Source organism: Anopheles funestus, chromosome 2RL (assembly GCF_943734845.2).
Source record: "Anopheles funestus chromosome 2RL, idAnoFuneDA-416_04, whole genome shotgun sequence".
Taxonomy (NCBI): domain Eukaryota; kingdom Metazoa; phylum Arthropoda; class Insecta; order Diptera; family Culicidae; genus Anopheles; species Anopheles funestus.
In genome coordinates, this window is record NC_064598.1 from 16,427,741 (window position 1) to 16,448,517 (window position 20,777).

At 43.3% G+C, this 20,777-nt stretch overlaps 1 protein-coding gene and 1 long non-coding RNA gene across 2 annotated transcripts in view; one reads left to right on the forward strand and one right to left on the reverse strand.

Annotated features, from left to right (window-relative positions):
• Positions 1 to 20,777, reverse strand: part of LOC125765207 (uncharacterized) — a 118,417-nt gene that overhangs the window by 11,827 nt on the left and 85,813 nt on the right. The window lies entirely within an intron of this gene.
• LOC125765013 (uncharacterized protein CG45076) lies at positions 1,208 to 20,739 on the forward strand. The gene is made up of 8 exons (XM_049429845.1): positions 1,208 to 1,520; positions 7,865 to 7,894; positions 8,791 to 9,162; positions 9,948 to 10,063; positions 10,151 to 10,302; positions 18,379 to 18,577; positions 18,658 to 18,874; positions 18,947 to 20,739. The coding sequence occupies exons 1-8, from the start codon at positions 1,437 to 1,439 to the stop codon at positions 19,580 to 19,582; spliced, it is 1,806 nt and encodes a 601-aa protein (XP_049285802.1). The 5' UTR covers positions 1,208 to 1,436; the 3' UTR covers positions 19,583 to 20,739.

Below are 20,777 nucleotides of genomic sequence, written 5' to 3' on the forward strand. Positions count from 1 at the left end.
ATCACATCCCTCTTCACAACCTGAACACTAATTCGGCACAATCAACATCCGTTGGTTTGTTTATAAATTCACAAACCATGCGCCTGTAAAGCCACCGAATAAAAACATCGCAACAGAAAAACAGGCCAGCATTTACACATCGATAATATTTTACCACCATTGCATGGCATCGATACCATGACCCGCTATGGGGAAAATGTGCTCTAAAGATAATATTTGCGAACGTTCGGATTGTTGCTTTCTTTGAGGTCATCCGTTTTGCGTATTCACTCACATTTCTCCCGGCGGGTTTGGATTGCATTTCTTACAATCGTGTGCAAAATTTTTTACTTCCATCCATTGCTTCTCCCACCATGCGTTGACGCAATAACACTAACACACTGCCAATATGCGGGTCGATTGAATGAAGGGGTGCCGTAACAGAATGTTTTCTATTTGAAATGCTCCTTTTTGGATAAAAGCAAAAGCTGGCAACACTGCGCCAACAACGGGCTGCGAGCTGGTTGCTACGTTCGCAAAAATGCGATAACGAACAGGTGACAGTTGAAGTTGAATGAAATGGTGAAAGAAAGAAAGAAGGAAAAAAATGCAACCTCCCACAAAGACACATAAATTTCTGCTAGTTCACCATTCATCGTCCTTGGCACAAAAGCCGCATCAGTGAAACGTGATTAGCATGATTTTGCTTCACATAACAAATAGGCACATTCGTTAGATGGCGTCTGGTTTCATTCAGTCGCGCACACCGTTGCACCAAATTCGCGTGATCTTTCGGTACGTCCATCATTCGTTTTTTTTTATTATTTTGCCATTACTTTTTGAGGCCACATCAGACAAGAGTGCGAGACAAATGCTGTTCTGTTGTGGGCCGGATTTTTTTAAAATTTTGTTCGACGGTAACTCCTCAACCAAAGGTTTTAATTTTGTGTTGTGCTTTGCTTGCTGAATGAATGCTGCGATATTACGATCGCAAAATACGGCATGAGAATATCACACAAACACGAGCAAATAAACAACACGGTGGAAATGATAATTTTCGCCCACACGAAATTTCTGTCCGATTCACACACCCTTACCATTTCCCGCTCGATCGACTTAACCGTAGTAAACCTTTCTGTTCGTTTCATTTTTTTGATTGCGCAGACGCATCCCGATCCAGCGCATTAGCCATAGTGTTGTCTCATTTTGCCGCACCATCGCCAGCGTATGACGACTGGCTCGATTCATCCGCTTGGCTGACGGCCAGCGCACGCTCAGCGCAAACGCCCGAACAACGCAAGGAACTACTTCATCCTTCAGCGACGGTTGACGGCTCAGAACCATTTCGACCAGCAGCGCAGCAAGTGCAAAGACCCGCAAAGGCAAAAACAAACAGCGGAACCTAGCGCGGGTATCTAGAACATCCGAACATCGTTCAGTGTCCACCACGAACCACCATGGTTTACGAAAGTGATTTCTATACCACCCGCCGGGTTGGCTCGAGCTATACCCGCCCCACGATTTCCTCGTACACCGTGACGGTAAGAACACCATTTCCTTTTCCAAAAAATCAACCACACGCACACACATTTCCTTAAACTTTCCCCCCTGAAAAAAAAACAATTTAAACCCATACACAAGAGTATGCGAAATCCTTAATCCTATCCCGTGTTAAACACAAAATCGACCCCATTTTGTCTATTTTCCTGGCGAGTGTAACGGTGTACCGCATCTTCGTATCTGCCAGAATGCAGCTAAAAGCGAACCAAATTCCTTCAAAAAAAATTCTCTACCTGGAATTTAAACTCCCAGCCAGGACTGGAACCGTGAGCTTTAGTGTCTTTCGGCTCCGGACGAGATCGGTACGTGATCGTTCACTCGCTCGGATAAACTCCTTTTCCCGTTTTTTGTTCCCAGTCGACATCAGTGCGCGCACGTTGTGAGTTGTGTAACGTTTAAGGAATTAGTGGACCAATTGCGATATAAAACATTAGTTGTGAAACCAATTCAAGTGTTGTGATAAATGATTATTTGGACACAAAACTGTACCATCCGGGGTGGTTTCGATAAGAACTGTGCTATTGTGTGTTCCAACCGCAAAACAAAAATCCGGCAAAGTGAAAGATCCAATCTGTAAAGTGCTTTCTAAAGTAGGCTTGAAAAAAAACACGGACTCTGGCGTTACCTGTATAAAATCCATTCTTTGCAAAATGTGTAACAAAATACGATTCATGATCGTTTCGATACGGTTCGGAAGAAAAAAAAGAGGCTAAACACGCAGCAAACGAAAAAGAGCACCACAGCGTATTGACGTGAATGGAACGGAGTACGAAAATAGAAACTTAGGAATGGTGAAATTTCCTGAACGTTACACCAACCCCAAAACGTTGCGCCACGATCGTCAAACGGTTGTTCCACTCTACAAACTGTGTGCCATTTTTTCCTTTTTCCCACAACTACTGTATCCCTACGCATAAACTTCCTTTAGATGTCTTGTGTGTGTGTGTGTACGTACGTGTGAATGTGTGAAGTTCCTTACTTCCTTCCTTACCTACCTTACCTACCATTTAATTCACATCATAACTCATCTGCTGTTTCAAAGTGCGTCAAGCCGTTAAAAAAACAAACAAACCAAAATCGAAAACATCTCAAATTAGGTGTCCAAAGCAAAAAGAAGAAAAAAATAAACAAAAGAAACAAGACAAAAAAATACGAAACAAACCAAAACTCATCTACAAATGTGAAACAAAACAAAAACTATCAAACTAGATATGCATGCAAATAAGAGAAAAAAATGAAACAATACCAGTACCCACACAAACACACTGGAACTGTACCAACGATACAGGCAACAGACACTATTTGTTGTTTATGGCTGTAAAACGGTATAAAAAACCGGGCCTTTCGATGTTTTTTTGAATTGTTGTACAATCGGTTTTTACAATTGGCTGTTTACATTGTTTTTTTTAATGTATGTATGTTTGTTTTTTGTCCTGATCTGTTTACATATAAAATTCTGGCGTACATTTCGTTTCTATGTAAAAAATGTATCATTTTTTGTAAAGTTACATATTTTTTCACTCAAAACTACACACAACAAAGAAAAAAAACGGCAAAACGTTTTTGTTTCACATTTATAAATATACAATTTCTGTCACTATTGTAGCTATTGAAGTAAACATGTACAAAGATGCCTTTGTTTTATAAAGAAATTGAGACACGTTTGAAAAATATTTCACTGATGATGCTTCATGAACAGGAAAACCAATAATGAACAATATCGCATTCTGATTGCATTGAGAATATCTTTCTGATGTTGGACGGAGTGTTGCGCGATTCTAGAAAAGCTAGAAAAACGAACAACAACAATACAATCTATCTTAGCTTGTTCCCATCCACAAAAACTGTCGTCTCGAATCATAAATTAGCTCCCCTTCGAATGATCGTACGGAATCGGTCTTGTTTCACCGCTTCAGTTACACCATCTGGCACATTTTGTTGTTACTGTTGCTTCTATCTAATCCGGATTTTATAATACTCCTCAAGCGTAAATGCCGGAACTCGGATAGTGTAGGTTCGTTTTCCCATAGTCCTTTTGCACGCACCTTACACATCAGTATAATGCAAACGTAAACCGTGGTACGATAGAATCTATATTTAATCCCGACCATCCGAGAACAGTCGTCAAACAGGGGAAAGAAAAAGCAAAAAGATCCTTGGTAGTGGAAAGCAAAAAAAAGACACTCACACGTACGCTTAGCAAAGGGAGATCAAATAATTAGCAAGAATGCGATAAAACCGGCGCGAAATGGGCTACGATCTATGGGTGGCGTTTTGGCTTAGCGCCGCTTTATCACATCAAAGCACACCGGTTCGGCTGCGGTTTGTGGCTGCGTATGAAAGAGGTTCGAGAGCAAGCGAAAAAAAATGGCTGCTCTAAACAGGGTCAGGTTCAATGGCTGCTAACAAGCCGCCTGTACGGTGTATGTAGCGCTACCATCACCAATACGTGGCTAATGGCAAATGTAGCTAAATATAACCTCAATGGTGTTCCAAATAGTTTGGCGCGTTCCAAATTATGACATAATTTCGCGCCAGTAGGGCGCCATAAAGCGGCCATGCAAATGGCTGCGTACGGCGATCACGTTCAAAACTTCCTTGGGATCGTTCGAATACTTTAGCTGCGTGAGAAACACTTTCAGTGATTTTTTTTTCCTTTCCAAAAAAAACAAATGTGACGTTTCAACACACCAGCTGCAGTACAAACATAAAACGCACGTTGTTGAACTAAAGAAAAATCGCACGTATTTGCCTTTGTCAAACTAAAAATATGTTGTCTAGCGCAAGGGCGTGCGCAAACGTAACGGTCGCTCCACGAAGCTTGCTTGAGGGTTGTCTTTTTCTGTGTTGTGGCAAAGAACAACGATAAGAAAGAAAAAAAAGCAACCACCAGACAGTTGGTTGTCGTTTCGGGGACGCATTACACGGGCAACATCATGCCTGTGCCCGGAGCGCTGTTCCATTCGCACGAGGACAGCTTGAACGTTGCTGTCGGCCTGTGGGTAGACTTTAGACTGAGCAATAGCTATTTTTAAACGCAAACGTGCTCGGTGCACGGAATGTATCGACGAGCGCAACCACCAAGCGGTCATCACGGTCGTAACGGGTGGGATGCTCAAAAATAAGCTACACCGACCGATGTAACCACTGCGGTACAGGTTGGCCCTGGGAAGATAGATGGACAGGACTTGGGGGTTTCTTTTTGTGTGCCTTTCCTTCTTGTTCGTCCATTGTGTGAGGAGTTGCTAAAGTCAACAAGTAGTTTGATGGTAGAGAGAGAGAGTGAGTGAATGATTTTCTTGTAGATGAATTCTCTATTATAACGGTGTAGTGGTGCCAAAATTACCTCCATCGTTTCATTGATTTTCTTTTGTTTGACCTGCTTGAGCAGCAGGAAACAGCAGTCATTTTCTTTTTAATACCTCTTCATGCTTTTCTTGTATTTGCTGATCAGCAAGATTTTGTAACTTTTCCTTACCACTGATCAGCGCGATCGAGAAAAGCATCTCTCACTGTCATTGCCGCTAACAGCATCCGGACAGCACTCCTGCACTAACTCCCGAAATGCGTAGAGTAAAAGGTCCTTTCTAGCAACAACCAAAAAAAACAACCCCCCCATACAAGGCCACTATCAATCCACCACATGCCAATCTCTTCTTCACAGAGACGTGGGGTCGACTGGGACAAAGTTCCGTTTGTGCCACGGCCCAGCCTGATACCGGATCCGGTCACGGCGTACGGTAAGCGACAGCCTCGTAAGGAGGCCCGCGTCTCCATACTGGATGCGATCAATCGCGAGGGAATCGAGCCCGATCCGCGCATTCTGGCCCGCCCGATCGAGGCGTACCAGTCGCCACGGGACCAGAACCGTCAGCGTATCGCAAACGAGCTACACCGCCGAGAGTATAATCGGGCTACCGGGCACACGACCGATGCGGACAATGTCGATACGCTGCTGCGCCGTGTACACGGTACGGCACCGGTTAAGGAAGGGCGTAGGCACGTAATGTTTTTCGAGCCCGGTTATGCCCGTACGTACTACCGCCATTAGGGCCTCTGTCTGGTGCAGCAATTAATGGGTCATTTAGTAGAACAGTATTAACGTACACAAGCATTACGATCGAGTTGATCAATTAACACGGACACAGAAAATACAATTAAAGACACCATCACGAACGAAAACGAACCGATGATCGGGATATTGTTCAAACCTGTTTCAATTTCTACTGATCTGATACTGAGCAAGAACTTGGAATGTCCAATATAAACCCAAGTAAAACAGTGCTGAGTTGCGGACAGATAGGGCTCACAAGCACACGAACAAATTAGAAGATAAAAAGAAAACGAACACTTTCTTCCTTCTCCTCTCTTTTCCACATTTCCATCCTCTTCCTTCCCTTTCCTCGTGCTGTCCCAATGAAGGCGTGTTGATGATGTAAAGCAAAGCATTTGAAAAAAAAACCGATACAGAATACAGAAAAAAAAACTAGAAAAAACTGAAACAAACGCATTTCGCAGACCCCACGCTATACGACCGTCGAGACGTCGACACCGCGTCGTGATGAGTCCTACACGTACTCAAAGACCTACAAGACCGTCACCGAGTCATCCAACTCATCCGATCCGTACACGCGCCCGTCCACCTCCTCGTCCTCGTACTCGTCGACCACGGAGCGCAACAGCCGCGGTGGACCGGGTGGCTACTCGTACAGTACGGAGCGCACCTCGACCGCCGGTAGCGGCCCGGGCGGTTACAGCTACAGCTCGACCACATCTGGACGCTTGCCGCACGGTACCACCTACCGACACTACTCGTACCGCGTCTAGAACGGGTCCCGACCCTATCCCAGGATCACTTGACGCGGTGATCATCATACACCGACGACCGAAGGCTTCTGTATTGTGTGCGTGTTCTCATTCTATATCTTTCTATCTATCCCTCTCTTTGTATCATGCCTTCGATCGTCACAATATACTAACACACTGTAAGAGTTTCTAAATCACCATCACCAACATTGGACACTCCTTGTGCATCTCGCCCTCAAAAGCATCTATGGATAAGATGGGTGAAGATAGCGAGGAATAGCAGAAGCGAAACTGTACTATAGTGTAGCAGCACTTGCACCGAATCTGTGTACTGCTTCCAACACAAAAAAGCTAGTACCTACAGCTGGTAGTATATGGCACCTGTAGCTCAGACCCTTAGCGAAAAAAAACGTTGGTGAACCGTACTAACCATAATTTGTGTTTCCTTTTTTGTATTCTCATATTGTACTCAAGCTATTATGGAAAAACATAAAATTTGAATTACATTTGTGAAGCAACCATTTTGAAAAGCGAGCCAAAGTTCGAATCAATAAAACTGAGACGATAAGGAATAAAAAACATTCTTATCCAATCGCAAACTGTATTGTGTTGTGTTGTTTTGGTCGTTTTCTTCCGCTTGATGGAGTGGACACATGGAACGCACACAGACAAAACACGCACAGAAACAAACAAACACCAACATCATGTGAAAAGCACGAACTAAATAATGTTAAGTGAAGTGGGAATGGGAAAGGCGTGATCATCTGTTAGTACAGTGGAATGCGATATTGTTCATATACGGTGGTAGTTATCGATTGCTAGTTTAGTACTAGACGACTTAGTAAGGAAAAAAAAACCTAAAAACATTTGTATTAAATTGCGCTCCAAAAGCAAGCTTTCTTCCCAAATGCTCGACTATAATCCTTTTTTCGAAAAAGCCATTTTAGTAACAACACCTTTTAGCTAATGCCATAAACGTACGCAGCCAAAACCATATTTACCGCTGTCACAGCTCCACTGTACTAACTGTCAAATCACGGACTTACACCTATCCACCTGTTTACTATCTGTTTTGTATTTTTCTTCCAACGAGAAATCCTTCGTAAAACGAACCGTGTTTGAAAACATTCCTTCCGAAGTGCTTCTCGTGTGATTTTTGTCTCTCTTTCTTTGTATGTGTTTGTTTGCTTCTGTATGTTGTCCAGTGATGTACGCATCTTCGTTGTTTGCATTTCGTTTATGTTTCTGTGTAATGTTCCTGTAGCTCTTCTGCATACACTTAATAAAATCACGTTCACTTTGTTGTTTCTTTCTCGTGTGTTGATAATGTGTTTTCAAAAGTCTTTTGTACATTCGTTTCCTTTTCACGTTCTCAAATCCTCTTTTGTTTGAGATTTTCCCTTCCCTTCGACCGTTCATAGTTCCTGATTCGATTCTTCCTCCATCTGACTCAGCCACTCTCAAAATTGCGAATAATTTGATGTTCTATTTTCTTTTGCCCTTCCTATTTTCCTCACAGACTCCACTGCGATACTCCGGAGTGCCACGAGTAAGTATTATTTTTGCATCGGGGTAATCTCTCCCGATCGGTCTTTTTCTCATCTCCGTGTTTCTTCCTGTTTTTGGTACGTTTGGGTGTATTTTGATATTAGTTTCTTCTGTACAAAACTGTACAAATTATGCCATTTGCACATTTAGTTCCACGAGGTTTTTTTATTTTGTAAATTTAAATTATCCCCGGTGAATAATATGCATGAATCGTTGATGATGAGTTTGGGGGTATCGTACAGCATGTCATAAGAAGAACACTATTTTTAGCTACGCCGATGTCATGGAAAATTGGAGAACACGGAGCAAAAAGTTATTACAGCCATAGATGACAGATGAAAATCATTGTTTTTTTTTTCAAATCTTTTTAATTGTTCTAAAATATGAATTGTTTTTATTTTTCTGTAACTTTGTGATAAATTTGGGGAAATTTCTATCTTTTTAATGGTACTGAAAGCATATTTTAAAAGAGGGATCATACAGCAGAACGAGATGAGAAACTCAAGCAAGCAAATGATGACATTTTTTAATTTAATGTGATATGTAAATAATAGATTCTCGTCCCTAATTCGTTCTTTGTTTTGTTTCGTTTTTTGCTCCGTTCTTCCTCTTTCTCTTTCTCTCTCTTTATTTCTCTCACTGTTTTCTTCCATTCATCCAACGTCCACTTACTCCTTTCGTATTTCTTTCGGTTACTTCGCACCAACCTCTCACCACCACCGTTGCTACCATCATCCGTATTTCGTACACTATTCTGTTTCTGTTTTTTGTGCGTGTGTAAAATATCGTGTGTACAAACCGTTTGCTGGTCACTTTGCAACACACCACGCCGACAACACTTCAACAAACACATCAACAAAACACGCACGCACCAATCGTGCGAATGTCCATCATCAGTTCAACACGATCACCACCACCACAACGACGTACCGCGCACCGATGCCGTACGTAGCGCACAAGCGGCTCGTTCCAGTGACGCGGGTCGTCACGTCACCGCCGCGGATCGTGGTATCCCCGATGCGGGTGCTGGGGTCGCCGGTACGCGTGATCAGCTCGCCGGTACGCGTGTTCGGTTCGCCGGTTCGCACCGTGCGTGCGATTCGTTCACCGGCCCGCGTCATCGTATCGCCGGCCCGGGTCGTCACGATCCGCTCGCCGTATCTGCGCCCGTCGATCATCAACAAAGAATTCGATCGCATTGAACGTAAATATCGCGCTAGTCCTGTAAGTAGTGCCCTAGAGCAGTATTACAACTCGCCCTCATACTTGGTAAGCAATGGACACGATACAGCAGCACCGACAGTACATCACCACCAAGCAAATGAAAAGCATTGTGTCAAACAGTAAATACTACCACCACACCGGTACTGCGCCAACTACTTGCAAATTGCCTAACGTGTGCGTTTTGTCTCCTTTTCTACCTTGCACTCACCTCTCTAAATTGCCCGCGAAAGTCTTTCGAGTAAAAAAAAAAGACGCACAAACGTTTAATGTAAAAATGTTTTCATACAACTAGACACAATAATCAAAACAGATTTGGTTCTTGCCGAGCAATAATGAAATGACCTTGACCCACATCCTTAAGTGGTTGATGATTTACAAACGTTTCCCCTCACTGTTACCAAGCGCATCGTAACGCTAAAGTTCATGAACGCAGCTCAATAACTCGCAGTACGCAGCCATACTTATTACAGACACAATACGCATTACTCAGCCAAAAAACCAAACACGTGCCACCAGGCGTCTCCATTGCATTGCCTGTTATGATCATATGTTTGGTACCTTGTTTTAGGTACCGCGCTTAACGTTCCCTGTCGTATATGTAGTCCCTCGCATTGGTCGCAAAGTTCGCTAAAGTAGCCTGTCCTCGCTTGTAGAAATTGTTGGGCCGTTTAAAATTGCATCCCTAATCAAACAGCTTTCCCAGGCGGTTGTACCGTAGCAGCTGGTAGTCTTACTGTACTGTCACATCGTATACTAATTTGCTGGTTTTTGCTTCTATTTACCGTGCGTTGGAATTGTTTCGTTCACGTGCGTCGTGCGTCGATGTGTAGGAATTTGAGGACGAGAAGCGTGATATCCGCAACTCGACCGCACTGCTGCTGCGTCAGCTGAACGATCCCGTTCCACGTCTGATGGCTCCAGTTGCACAGGCTGCACCAGAACCGAAGTATGTATTGTGCGATCGGAACGATTTGCAAAAGGGGAGGGTAGTTGGACCGTAACTAATCGATTGTTTCGCAACGCTTACCGGCAGCCCCAAGAAGTGGGTGTACGATCCGTTCTCCACGCACAACCGTCTGAACAGTGACACCTACGTCAAGAGCCACATTACCGATCCGATTCGCAGCGTCCGTAACGATATCGAGGCCATGGCCAGATATCATTCGCCAGCGTCGCGCTATGTCGGTAAGTGAAACCGTTTCCTCACCCCCTCTGTTTACCGCCCATCGCTCCTTTTCCTTGGCCGACACCTTTGTATTTTTCCAACTGTTGATGTAAAAAGTCAACGAAACAAAATTTTCACACACCTCGGAGGTGTGATCTCTATAAACCTTTATTTACCTTAGTAGATGCTCCCTGATAGAAAAAAGCTATCTTCAGTTGCATTTTCTTATTATTCAAGTATCATGATGCCTCATAGGTGCCTCATTTTTAAATCGTTTCACATCAAAATTAGCGTTCAAAATCGATAAAAGAAAAAAAAACATGGCATTTCGCTGCCACCTGCAATATCTCGTCCTCTCCCTCAGCAAACAAGTGCTTTAAAGCGCTTTTTCTTTACCTGTTTTTCCTGCTCTTTGCAACTCATTACATTCGTCATCAATGTGTTTTGAAATGGCATTTTATTTAGCACTATCTTTTTTACTTCCATTTGTGTTCGTTTGTATGGGTTTCGTTTTGTTTTGTTTCATTGATTTGCTTTCTTTCTTGCTTCTCTTTACAATCGATATGCATTTTTTTTGCTTTCGCATCACACTCGGTTTTGTGCGGTGTATGCCACTACTGGACGATTCGAATCTAACATCGCTTCATCGCTGCTCTACGGCTGGTATTTGCTGCAACTTTAACTTGGGTTCTTTTGGTGTGTGTGTTTGAGTGTAATTTTATTGATGTTGTGAATTTTATTGCCATGCTTTAATTTGGGATGTCTACAAAAAAAAACAATGGAATTATGTTGAAAAATTATCGTATATTATGAACCGAAGAGTATGTGCTGCTGGATGACATCTTGTGGCGTTACACGTACTATGTGGATGAGGAGGGTTAGTATTGTCAATCCCGTCAACCGTGTATGTGACTGATCGAGTTCCGTGAGGTGTTATTAATGTGTAAAATCGAAGAAAAAAGAATGTGTTTTAAAGAAAAGTTTCTAGCCAAAAGAACAAATGTGTGCTAACCGCATCGAATAACCGTTCACAGGCGAAAAGTTAGAACTGAAAAATTAGGAATGGAACTGAAAAGAGTTCACCCGCCTCGAAACCAAGGATCTCGACCGTTTCATCTTGAACGTTCCGGTATCTTTTGTTCCGAAATTCCAGATTCGGCGTACGGATTTTGTGTCTTTGTTGTGTTAATTATTGAATGCGCATACTGTTTTTTTTCTATGTTCTATTTGTTGCTCTGTTGAGGTTCTGTTTTGGTGCTTGTTCGATTTGTTACAGTTCTTTCTTACTCTTATTATAGCAATCTGTTCCTTGTTCTTGCTCACCATTTTCTGTCAGTTGTTTGTTGGTGCTGGTTTTGGCCATAAACAAAACAAAAATAAGTCTATTTATGACACTTATCTGTTGCTAAACAACGTTACTATGACACACGCATCACACGTGTGCTGCGTGCTAAAAGTGTTTGACATTTGTACTTGGAAACCCAACCAGTTTCCTATGTGTCTTTCTTGTTTCTCTCCTCCCCCCAAAACCAACTCCAAACCCCGTCCGTACGTTTGCCTGTTTCCCTGTCTTCGCTATCAGCTCTGTCTCTGTTTCTATCTATCTCTCTTTCTCTCTCTCTCTTTCTTTCTCTCAATCTCTTACTTGCAAAATGGCCGTTACGTCCCCCTCCGATGGTTGATGTGCACGTGCTGGCACATATCAAATTATCCGACCAAATTTGCCTGTTGCGCACTTACATACACACAGGCAAGAACCACTTGGCCAGTACGCGCATCATTGGGTCGCAGGCCTACCCGAAAAGCAAACCCCGTATCTATAACTACGATACCGCCCGGGTCGGCAAGGATGTGAACGTCATGTCGTACTATAAGTCCAACCGCACCCAGGCCAAGGCCGATGTGGAGGAAGGTAAGAGGGAACGGGTCCAGCGCAAGCAGGACAAAAAGTGTAAGGCCCGCACGGTGCGGGCAGAGGCTCCGAAGCAGCAAACACCACCAACTTCACCAACTTCACCACCACTACTACTACTACAACAATCGCCATTATCACCACTATCACACCCGGCACCTTGTTCACATAATGACTTTCACGACGATCCTTCCTCGCCACGATCCTACACGGATGATGGCGACGTGCCGGGTTGCAACACACCAGAGCGAATGTCACCCGTACGGCAAGCGTCAGTGTCACCACCGTTAGAGTAATCTGCAGGAGACAAGAGCACTACCACCAACAATCATTATCAACACCATCCCTTACCCCTTTTCCTTCGAGTTCCCAAGGAGAAACAGAGAAACGCCACGTAGGCACCCAAAAACTTCACTCCACTCCGTAGCAAAATGGATGATTTTCAAAACGCAACTTATTACTTCTAGTGAATTCGATTCCGATGCTCAACCGCGCTGGTGCATGGTTCAGTTGTGCTGCTTACATGACACGTGTTTCTAAAACTATTAAACATTACTACTAGTAATTCAGGCAAAGGCAGGTTGAAATAAACACAACGCTTCACAGGCTAAGAAGTCAACTAAATTGACGCACGATGCGCAATGATAACTTCTTTTCTTTTAATTTCCTATTTTTTCGTTTTTTAAAGCACGTTTTAGCAACGGTTTGTGGCTTTAGCTCAAAAGCTCCTCAATGTTTGGTTTTCTTTTCTTCAACCCATTGCAATTACAATCCCCGTTTCGTGATGATCTAATCGCACTCGTTTGCGAACCAGTAACCAGTGATTATAAAACAAAAAAAAACCCTGCTGCACTGCTTTCGCCAAAAAGTAGGGTTAGTTCCTTGTAATTGCAAGTCTTGCAAGAAGAGCTTTTTCTTCTTGATTTTGCGACATTTGTACGCTAAACGTGTGTGTTTTGTTTCTTCCCTGTAGCTATCATATGTTTATCTCTCTGTTTCTCTTTTTCTTTCTCCCTCTCTCTCTCTCTCTTTTTCTATCACTTCTTTGTTTCCATTTGTTGTGGACCGTCATACATCAGACCGCTACCGTTATAGTAATACTGTACCATCGATCGTAGTTAGGTTCTTCACCTATCCCATCAGCTCGTACTATTCGTACCGTATCTACTAAGCACATACGAACGAACCTTACGCGAGGGTTACTAAGCGACGAAATGCACGTGTCGAACGAACGAAGTAGTGCAGCGTGTTTGTTTGCTGACGAGTGTTTCGAATTTTCGAGGTCCCCTTTTACGGAATACGGATAAATGCACATTTGTTTGATTTGCTTTGTTTTTCTACTCCTTAGTAAACACGAAAATTAAGAAATATCTCCAAAAGTACTATCTGAACCATGCGTACAAGGTACCGGATGAGTTTAAGGAGTTCATTCATGAGTACCCTTAAGCTAGATCCTTTCACCAACTACCTTCCCATCTATACCAGTATCACTAGGCGTATCGGTAAAGAAGAAAATAGAAATTCTTCCCCTTTTTGTGTCTAAACTTGTACTGATTTTATCGGTTTTTGTTGTTAAATGTTTCAATGTACTCCCCATATTTGTTTCCTAAATCATCTCTGTAAGTTACTAAATGTGTGATCTATTTAATCACTAGAAGTTGTGATTTGGAAATCATCTTTTTGTATACACATGCTCGCCAACATGGCGCCCCAAATAAAACTGAACAATACAAAGCAATCACGTGACATGATGAATTAATTTACACAAACAACAGTACCACAAATGTGAAGCAAAACTTAAACCTCAACTCTATTTCTAATGCACACCACGCCCACGGGAAAATGTCCTGCAAACATCCTTCCAACGTACGACCTCCATCTGACCGTCTGACCACACCACACTAACAACACCACCAACAGTACTTGCGAGAGTCCAACGTAAGCTCCACAAACGGGTCCAGAGATCGATGATGAGAGCCGCCAAAGAGGCACTAGAGGATTACAAGTAAATGCAGGTTCCACGTTGTATAGCGAGAGTTTCCATTCACCGGGCATTATGGTTCATCGCGCGTTCATTCAAAAAAAACCTGAAGACCTCAAAACAGGCTGATGCTGATAAGTTTTTGTATTACTTTCTATTTCTTTACTAATTTAAACATGCACACACGCACACACACAATGTACTACAAATGGTGCTGGACGGGTGAATAGTTATAGCAAGCTACCGAAGAAAGCTTCTGATCTCGACGCTCATAAGAAACGCAAAGCGTACGCTGATGCTCTATCAGAACCGGAACAAACGACGACGGTGACAGAATCTAATGACACCTCCCCCCTGCGATCACTAATGATGGCATAAACACGGACACTATGTAGGAAGATGTTTTGATGTTTAGTACACCAGATCAGTAGTAGTAGTGTTGATGTGTTTCCTAGTCGAATTCATTATCCAAAGCTATAGTTAAAGCTCACATAAGTAACACAACCTCAAGTAACCAATTACCTCTTTAAAACACTCCCGTATGTCAGTCATGTTGTTCCGGGTTTCCTTTTGTTATGTCGTTTAAGTTCTTCGTTGTGTTCTATTTGTCATCGTATTTTACCGTTCTAATGTGATCCTATTATTTCTTTTTTTCTTTTTTTTCCCTAAAAACACATGCGTGTATTTGTGTGTTTGTTTTTATTTCTCTTTGAATTGCTGTTGTTCTTTTTTAGTAAAAATTAAGAACAATCTCTACCGTCAGCAGCTCTATCCTGCACACACCCGTACCTACCACAATATGCTCAATCCAAACCAGCGCAAAATGTATAATGGCAAATTCGTTTGGCTTAACTATCGCAGCATCTGACGCGTATTTCGTAAGTAGGTTCCAGCGCACCCGGCTGTACCGTGGCGCGGTTGTGATTAATTTAGAATGTTTGTGCACACTTCACCACCTTCACCAGTGTTTGGCTAAATGTTTCAAGTGGTTTTTTTTCTTCCTACAGTCGGAGTATTTCCGATGTGGTTGTATTTGTGGGAAAATGAAAATGCTGTTGAATTAAACCACGTCATGGACCATTTGGTGTACACCTGTCGCGTGATGCCACCATCTTAGCCGTGGGTGTTTTCTTCCCCACCCAAAAAAAAACTCACATTAGTGGTTGGTGTATATGAGTAATATTTTGCGCAAATAAAACCATTCTCGTTTCAACCTCTCGGCCACCATAACTCATCAGTCATCGGTCTTTTGGCTAGCGTTGTGATGATCGTCGTACTTTAACGGAATCCTTCGCCATTACATCAACAAACTATTTCTACCACAGCTCAGATACACACTGCGTCAACACTTCACGGTGTATTTACGTGTCACCCATTTATAAAAAAAATCCCCCGATACTAACAACACACCCGAAAATCGATCCAAACTCATTTCACTATTTCTGGTGTGTTTATCGCATCCACAAACTTCTTATGTGGGGAAAAGCTGTTTCAAAGAAGATCCTCGATCGTACGTGCTACTTAAGGATAATGAAACTTATTGTTGATCCTACTGATTGTGTTTTTTTTCCATTTATTTTTCCCTCAATTTCTTTTTCTCTTTTTTTTACCTTTCACCAATTACACTTCTCTCATCGCGCTCGAATGTGGGTGGCTGGGCCTTTTAATGCGCGCACAAACATTGCACTTGCAAATCCAGTTAAGGCAACGGAAACTAAAACCGAAACACACAAATCGAAGCTCGGTGACAAGAAGGGCATCTATAGCAGTGATGTTAATCTAGCCGCTTAAGTGTAACGCGTAGTAACGGCAAAACAAAATCCTTCCATGCTCCTTCCCCGACGAGGGTAGCCATGTTGGATGTAACTCTTCCGTTTGTTTTTTTTTGAGTTTGTTATCTTGCAATTATCGAAACATCTTCTTAATCAAAACGCCAATAGCGTACTCTTCTAATTGATCGTAGTTTTATCCAAAAGCATCTCAAAAGCTGAGTAGTTTCTTGCTTGCTCTTTTACCCGAAGTTTTGTTTTGTTTCAGTGCTAGGTTTTTTGTATGGCAAAATTTAACAAACTAATTTCGTTTAACTTTCGAACCGTAGCTTTTGTTGAGCATCCAACTATTTCGTACGAGCGGAAATGTGAGCGTCCTTATAATTAATATTGAAGAAAAGCAGGATAGAACTCAGAAAAGGACTCAGGTGATTCAAATCTGTATCCCTTCAGGGTGCTGTTTGAACCCACAGGAATCTCATCGTTGAATTCTTTAAGTTGTACTTTTAATTTCCTTACATCCATGTCCATTGCCGAGAGTGAAATAGGGAGAAAGAGAGAAAGTATATATTTACAGATGAATCATTATATTTACAGTTTACTACAGCAGAGAGCACATCAGAGATTTATTTACTGGATGTAATTCCACTTGTTTTCCTGCGTTAAAGCAAGAGAGGGAAACCAACAGATGAATTCACTTATTTACTTTCCGTTCGTTAGCATACAGCAATGCAATGGAGCATTAAGTTCTCGTACGTTAGCATTGTAAAACCAGATCGCCTCACTTTTTCAACTGTGAAGAAGAAGATACACGATATACTGTGAACAAACAACCTTTTGTAGCTATGCATTTTATTGATCCTGTCCCTTTTGGGTGGGCGTTGACCCGTCAGCGTGTATCGTGGCAACAGTATTCCGAAAATTCTGGACAATTTTTCTGCTCCCCGTAGGAAATCCGGTTCGATCGTTCTTCTTGCAGGCGTGAGTTTTGTCCTTCTGTTTTCTGCTATCTTTCTACAAAACAATCAAAACTTCTTCTTATATTTCTATTTCTTTCTATCTCTATCTTTTTATTGTAGTTGTGCGGTGTTGTAGTGTCTTCTAAAATCTTCTAAAATTCTGAGTGTAAATATGGTAGCCGTTGTTGTATCTACTATAGTATCTACTTCTACTTAGCTCTACACACTATCTCCACTCTGCAGCTCCATTCTTTTTTGCCATGTTTTTTTTTGTTTATTCAAACTTATCGGTTTCGGTGATGAGTAAAGCTCGAAGTGAGCGAAAGTAAAACGAAAAAAAACACTATGAACAATGTAAAACACGCACACGCACACCGTTCTGGAAACGAATTTCTTGCTATTTTTACACAACATTTACCACACTGTTCTGCTGTTGTCTGGCGGATGTTTTACCGTCTGAACGAAACCAAAACGGACCAAAAAAACACACCCATACACCTTTTCTTTCACATCTTTCACTCATACTCTCTATTAATAAAACATCAATCGACAATACATTACGGCTGCGAACCGTGCGTCTACGCGAGTGTATCTTCCCATATAAGAGCCACCCGCAGAATGTGATCTCCCCAAAAGTCCCCGAATTTGTTCTAACAGCTAATCAAAGTAAGTAGACCATGGCGTTCCTACACATTGGTTGGTTGAAAGAGTTCATATGATGCTGAATTGTACGACTAACATTCGCATGCTGCTTGTGGATGCATTGGAAATGGTTTGACATACCTAACGCATACCCATGTATACCCCCGGAACATGGCTGTATAGGGTGGGTTGGGTCCATAACGGCTGCCACGAGCTAACTTGCACATACCACAGATTACCTACTACCGGTGTAAAATGAACTACTTTGTATAAGGTTTTGCATGGTAGCTCCTCTTTTTATGCTTTGTACTGTATTTCATTGTGTCCTTTCGTCCTTCATCGCCTTACTTTTATCTGTTCCGCAAACATACACACACAAAACACACACACGCACGTGGGAGAAAACAATCGAACGAACAATTTGATCATCAATCGACGGTTGCGACCGTTCGTTTGATCTTCAAACTGTTTGCAATTGTTTTCACTGTTTGTGTCCCGGAATGATATCGTCTGATCGCTTCGCCGCTTTTGCTGAATAAAAAAAACTGAACGAAAGTAAACCAACTATCCACTATTACATATGGCGCTCATCGTAGTATCGCTTGTAGAACCGACTCCCTGATTGTAGATATCTCTTCTTCTCTCGTCCATCCGTTTCCCAAAAACACAACCAACCAACAAACCTGTCCTGCCCGCGAAACATGCAACCACCACCAATTTCCCGTAACCGCCTCGTACCAAAAACCATCTACTTGATGCCCGTTCCTGGAAACCTCGATCGCTATGCCTACGGCCTCCCATTTCCCGCACTGGGGACGTTTGAAACTCTACAGTAGGAAAATTAAATCCAGTTCGTCCGACGCGCAAGTTCAACAACCCGAAGCTGTACGACGATCCGACCGATTCGAAGCTGAAGGATAAGCAGGAGAAGATCGAACGCGTTGCTGAGCTGAACAAGGTACGCTACGAACCGGTCAACCTCGAGAAGGAGCGCCTGAAGCTGCTGGACGAGGCCAAGAAGAAGGAGGAAGCGTAAGTGTCTACTTTAAATCCGTTCTTCGTGTGTTTTGGCAGTAATACCATTGGTTTGTTCCCTTTACCCTTTACATTAGTGCTGCTGAACGCGAGAAGATTCGCCAGGAGGAGCAGGCACGCAAGGAGGAGGAAGCACGCCTGGCCGCCGAAGAAGCGGAACGCCGTCGCATCGAGGAGGAACGTCTGGCCGAGGAAGCTCGCCTCGCCGAGGAAGCCCGACTGGCTGAGGAAGCCCGACTGGCCGAGGAAGCACGTATTGCCGAGGAGGAGCGTCTGGTCGAGGAAGCCAAGAAGGTACGGGGATCGGAGTAAGGATGCGATCAGTTCGGTGCGTTTAACTTTGACCATCTTTTCATTTCCTCGCAGGCTGAAGAGAAGAAGAAGAAGGCTGCCGAGAAGAAGAAGAAGGAAGAGGAGGACAAGAAGAAGAAGGACGCCGAGGAGAAGAAACGAAAGGAGGAGGAAGAGAAGAAGCGCAAGGAGGAGGAAGAGAAGAAGCGTAAGGAGGAGGAGGAGCGCAAGCGCAAGGAAGCGGAAGAGGCGGCTCGTAAGGCGGCCGAGGAGGAAGCCGCCCGTAAGGCGGCCGAAGAGGAAGCCGCACGTAAGGCTGCTGAGGAGGAGGAGGCCCGTAAGGTGGCTGAGGAGGAGGCACGCAAGGCGGCGGAAGAGGAACAGAGCCGCATTACCGAGGCACAGAAGGTGCGCGAGGATGAGCTGGCGAGGCTGAACGAGCTGGAGAAGCAAGCGATCGAGGAGAACAACGAGGAGCTGGCCAAGGAGATTGCCGAGCTGAAGGCGATCGCACAGTCGGACGAGGAACTGCTGAAGCGCCAGGCGGCCAAGCTGGAGGAGACGGGTGCACCGGCCGAAGGTGAGGCGGCACCAGCCGAGGAAGGTGCACCGGCCGAAGCAGAAGCGGCACCAGCAGAAGAGGCACCAGCCGTCGAGGCTGCCACCACCGAGGAGAGCAAGACTGAGGAGAGTCCTGCTGCCGCCGAGTGAACGGACACACGCGCAAGTCCGATCGCTGTAACCACTAGAACTAAGGACTAGGGCTTACTCTCTTCCGATTTTATTCTTAGGGTACTTAGCTAGCACTTTAGCAGCACACCAAATTCGATCAACGATTTGAGGCCAAACGCGCTATTTTCCTAATGTTTCACAACCAATTCAAAAGCTGCCTGGTGTACAAAGCAAATCCAGACAATAGAACACACCGGCGCTGTAGGAAAACCTAGATTCGAACGAAACAAGCAAATTTTTACTTTTAGTCCACAACGAACTTCCCCCAAAAACTTGCCATTGCAACGTTGATCCTGCCCCATCCTAGATCGAGCTTTTGTAGTAATAGAGACCGAGCACGCTACTGGCTGCGTACTGCATTTTCGACAACTGTAACCTGTAAACCGCTTAGCAAAGAGCACGCTACTGCCATCCTAGTTGCCTATTAGGTAAGACACACCCGTTGCTTATCATGTAGCCGTGGTACGGTAGGGAAAAAAAACGGAGAACACACGATCCTTGCACCGAAATCAAAAAACAAGAAAAAAACGGCAAATGAAATAGGAGCAAAGCAACGACGATGTAAACCGATCCGATCCGATTCGATTGATATAGCGTACCGCATCAAGTCTATATTGGGTAGAATTCGGATGCAAATTCGGAACACGTGCTTCTACTACATCGCAACCGTTTGGACCGGTGGACCGTTCACCGTTTGCCGTTTCTCCGATACTCGTACGCATTGTTAAGCAAAAAAGGTTTTTTGCATTTTCTTATCCCCTTACTTCGACATCAGCCAACCGAACGCACACGACACGCGGTCTTTAATTGTGTAATGTTTTTGATTTTATTTGATCACTTACCTTTACTGCTCATGGAGAAGATAAGATGGCCACTCTCTCTCTCTCTCTGCGCAAAGTACTGCCCATTTCGTTTAGTTTCTATTCATTTATTGCATTTCTTGTTTGATGCTTAAGCTTACTCAAAGTAGTTTAATACCTAAGAGAGCGTGTTTCCGTTGCGTTAGATTCAGTTTAATTGTTTCGTCTTTTCTTTACGTTATTTCATACTTGTTTTTGTTGGTTGTTAAGTTTACCGTGTTCGATTACGATCGATAAGACAGTAAATAAAGGTGTAAATAAGATTAGAAAAAAAAACACAACAAATCGAACGAAAACGTCTTGCACTTCACTTA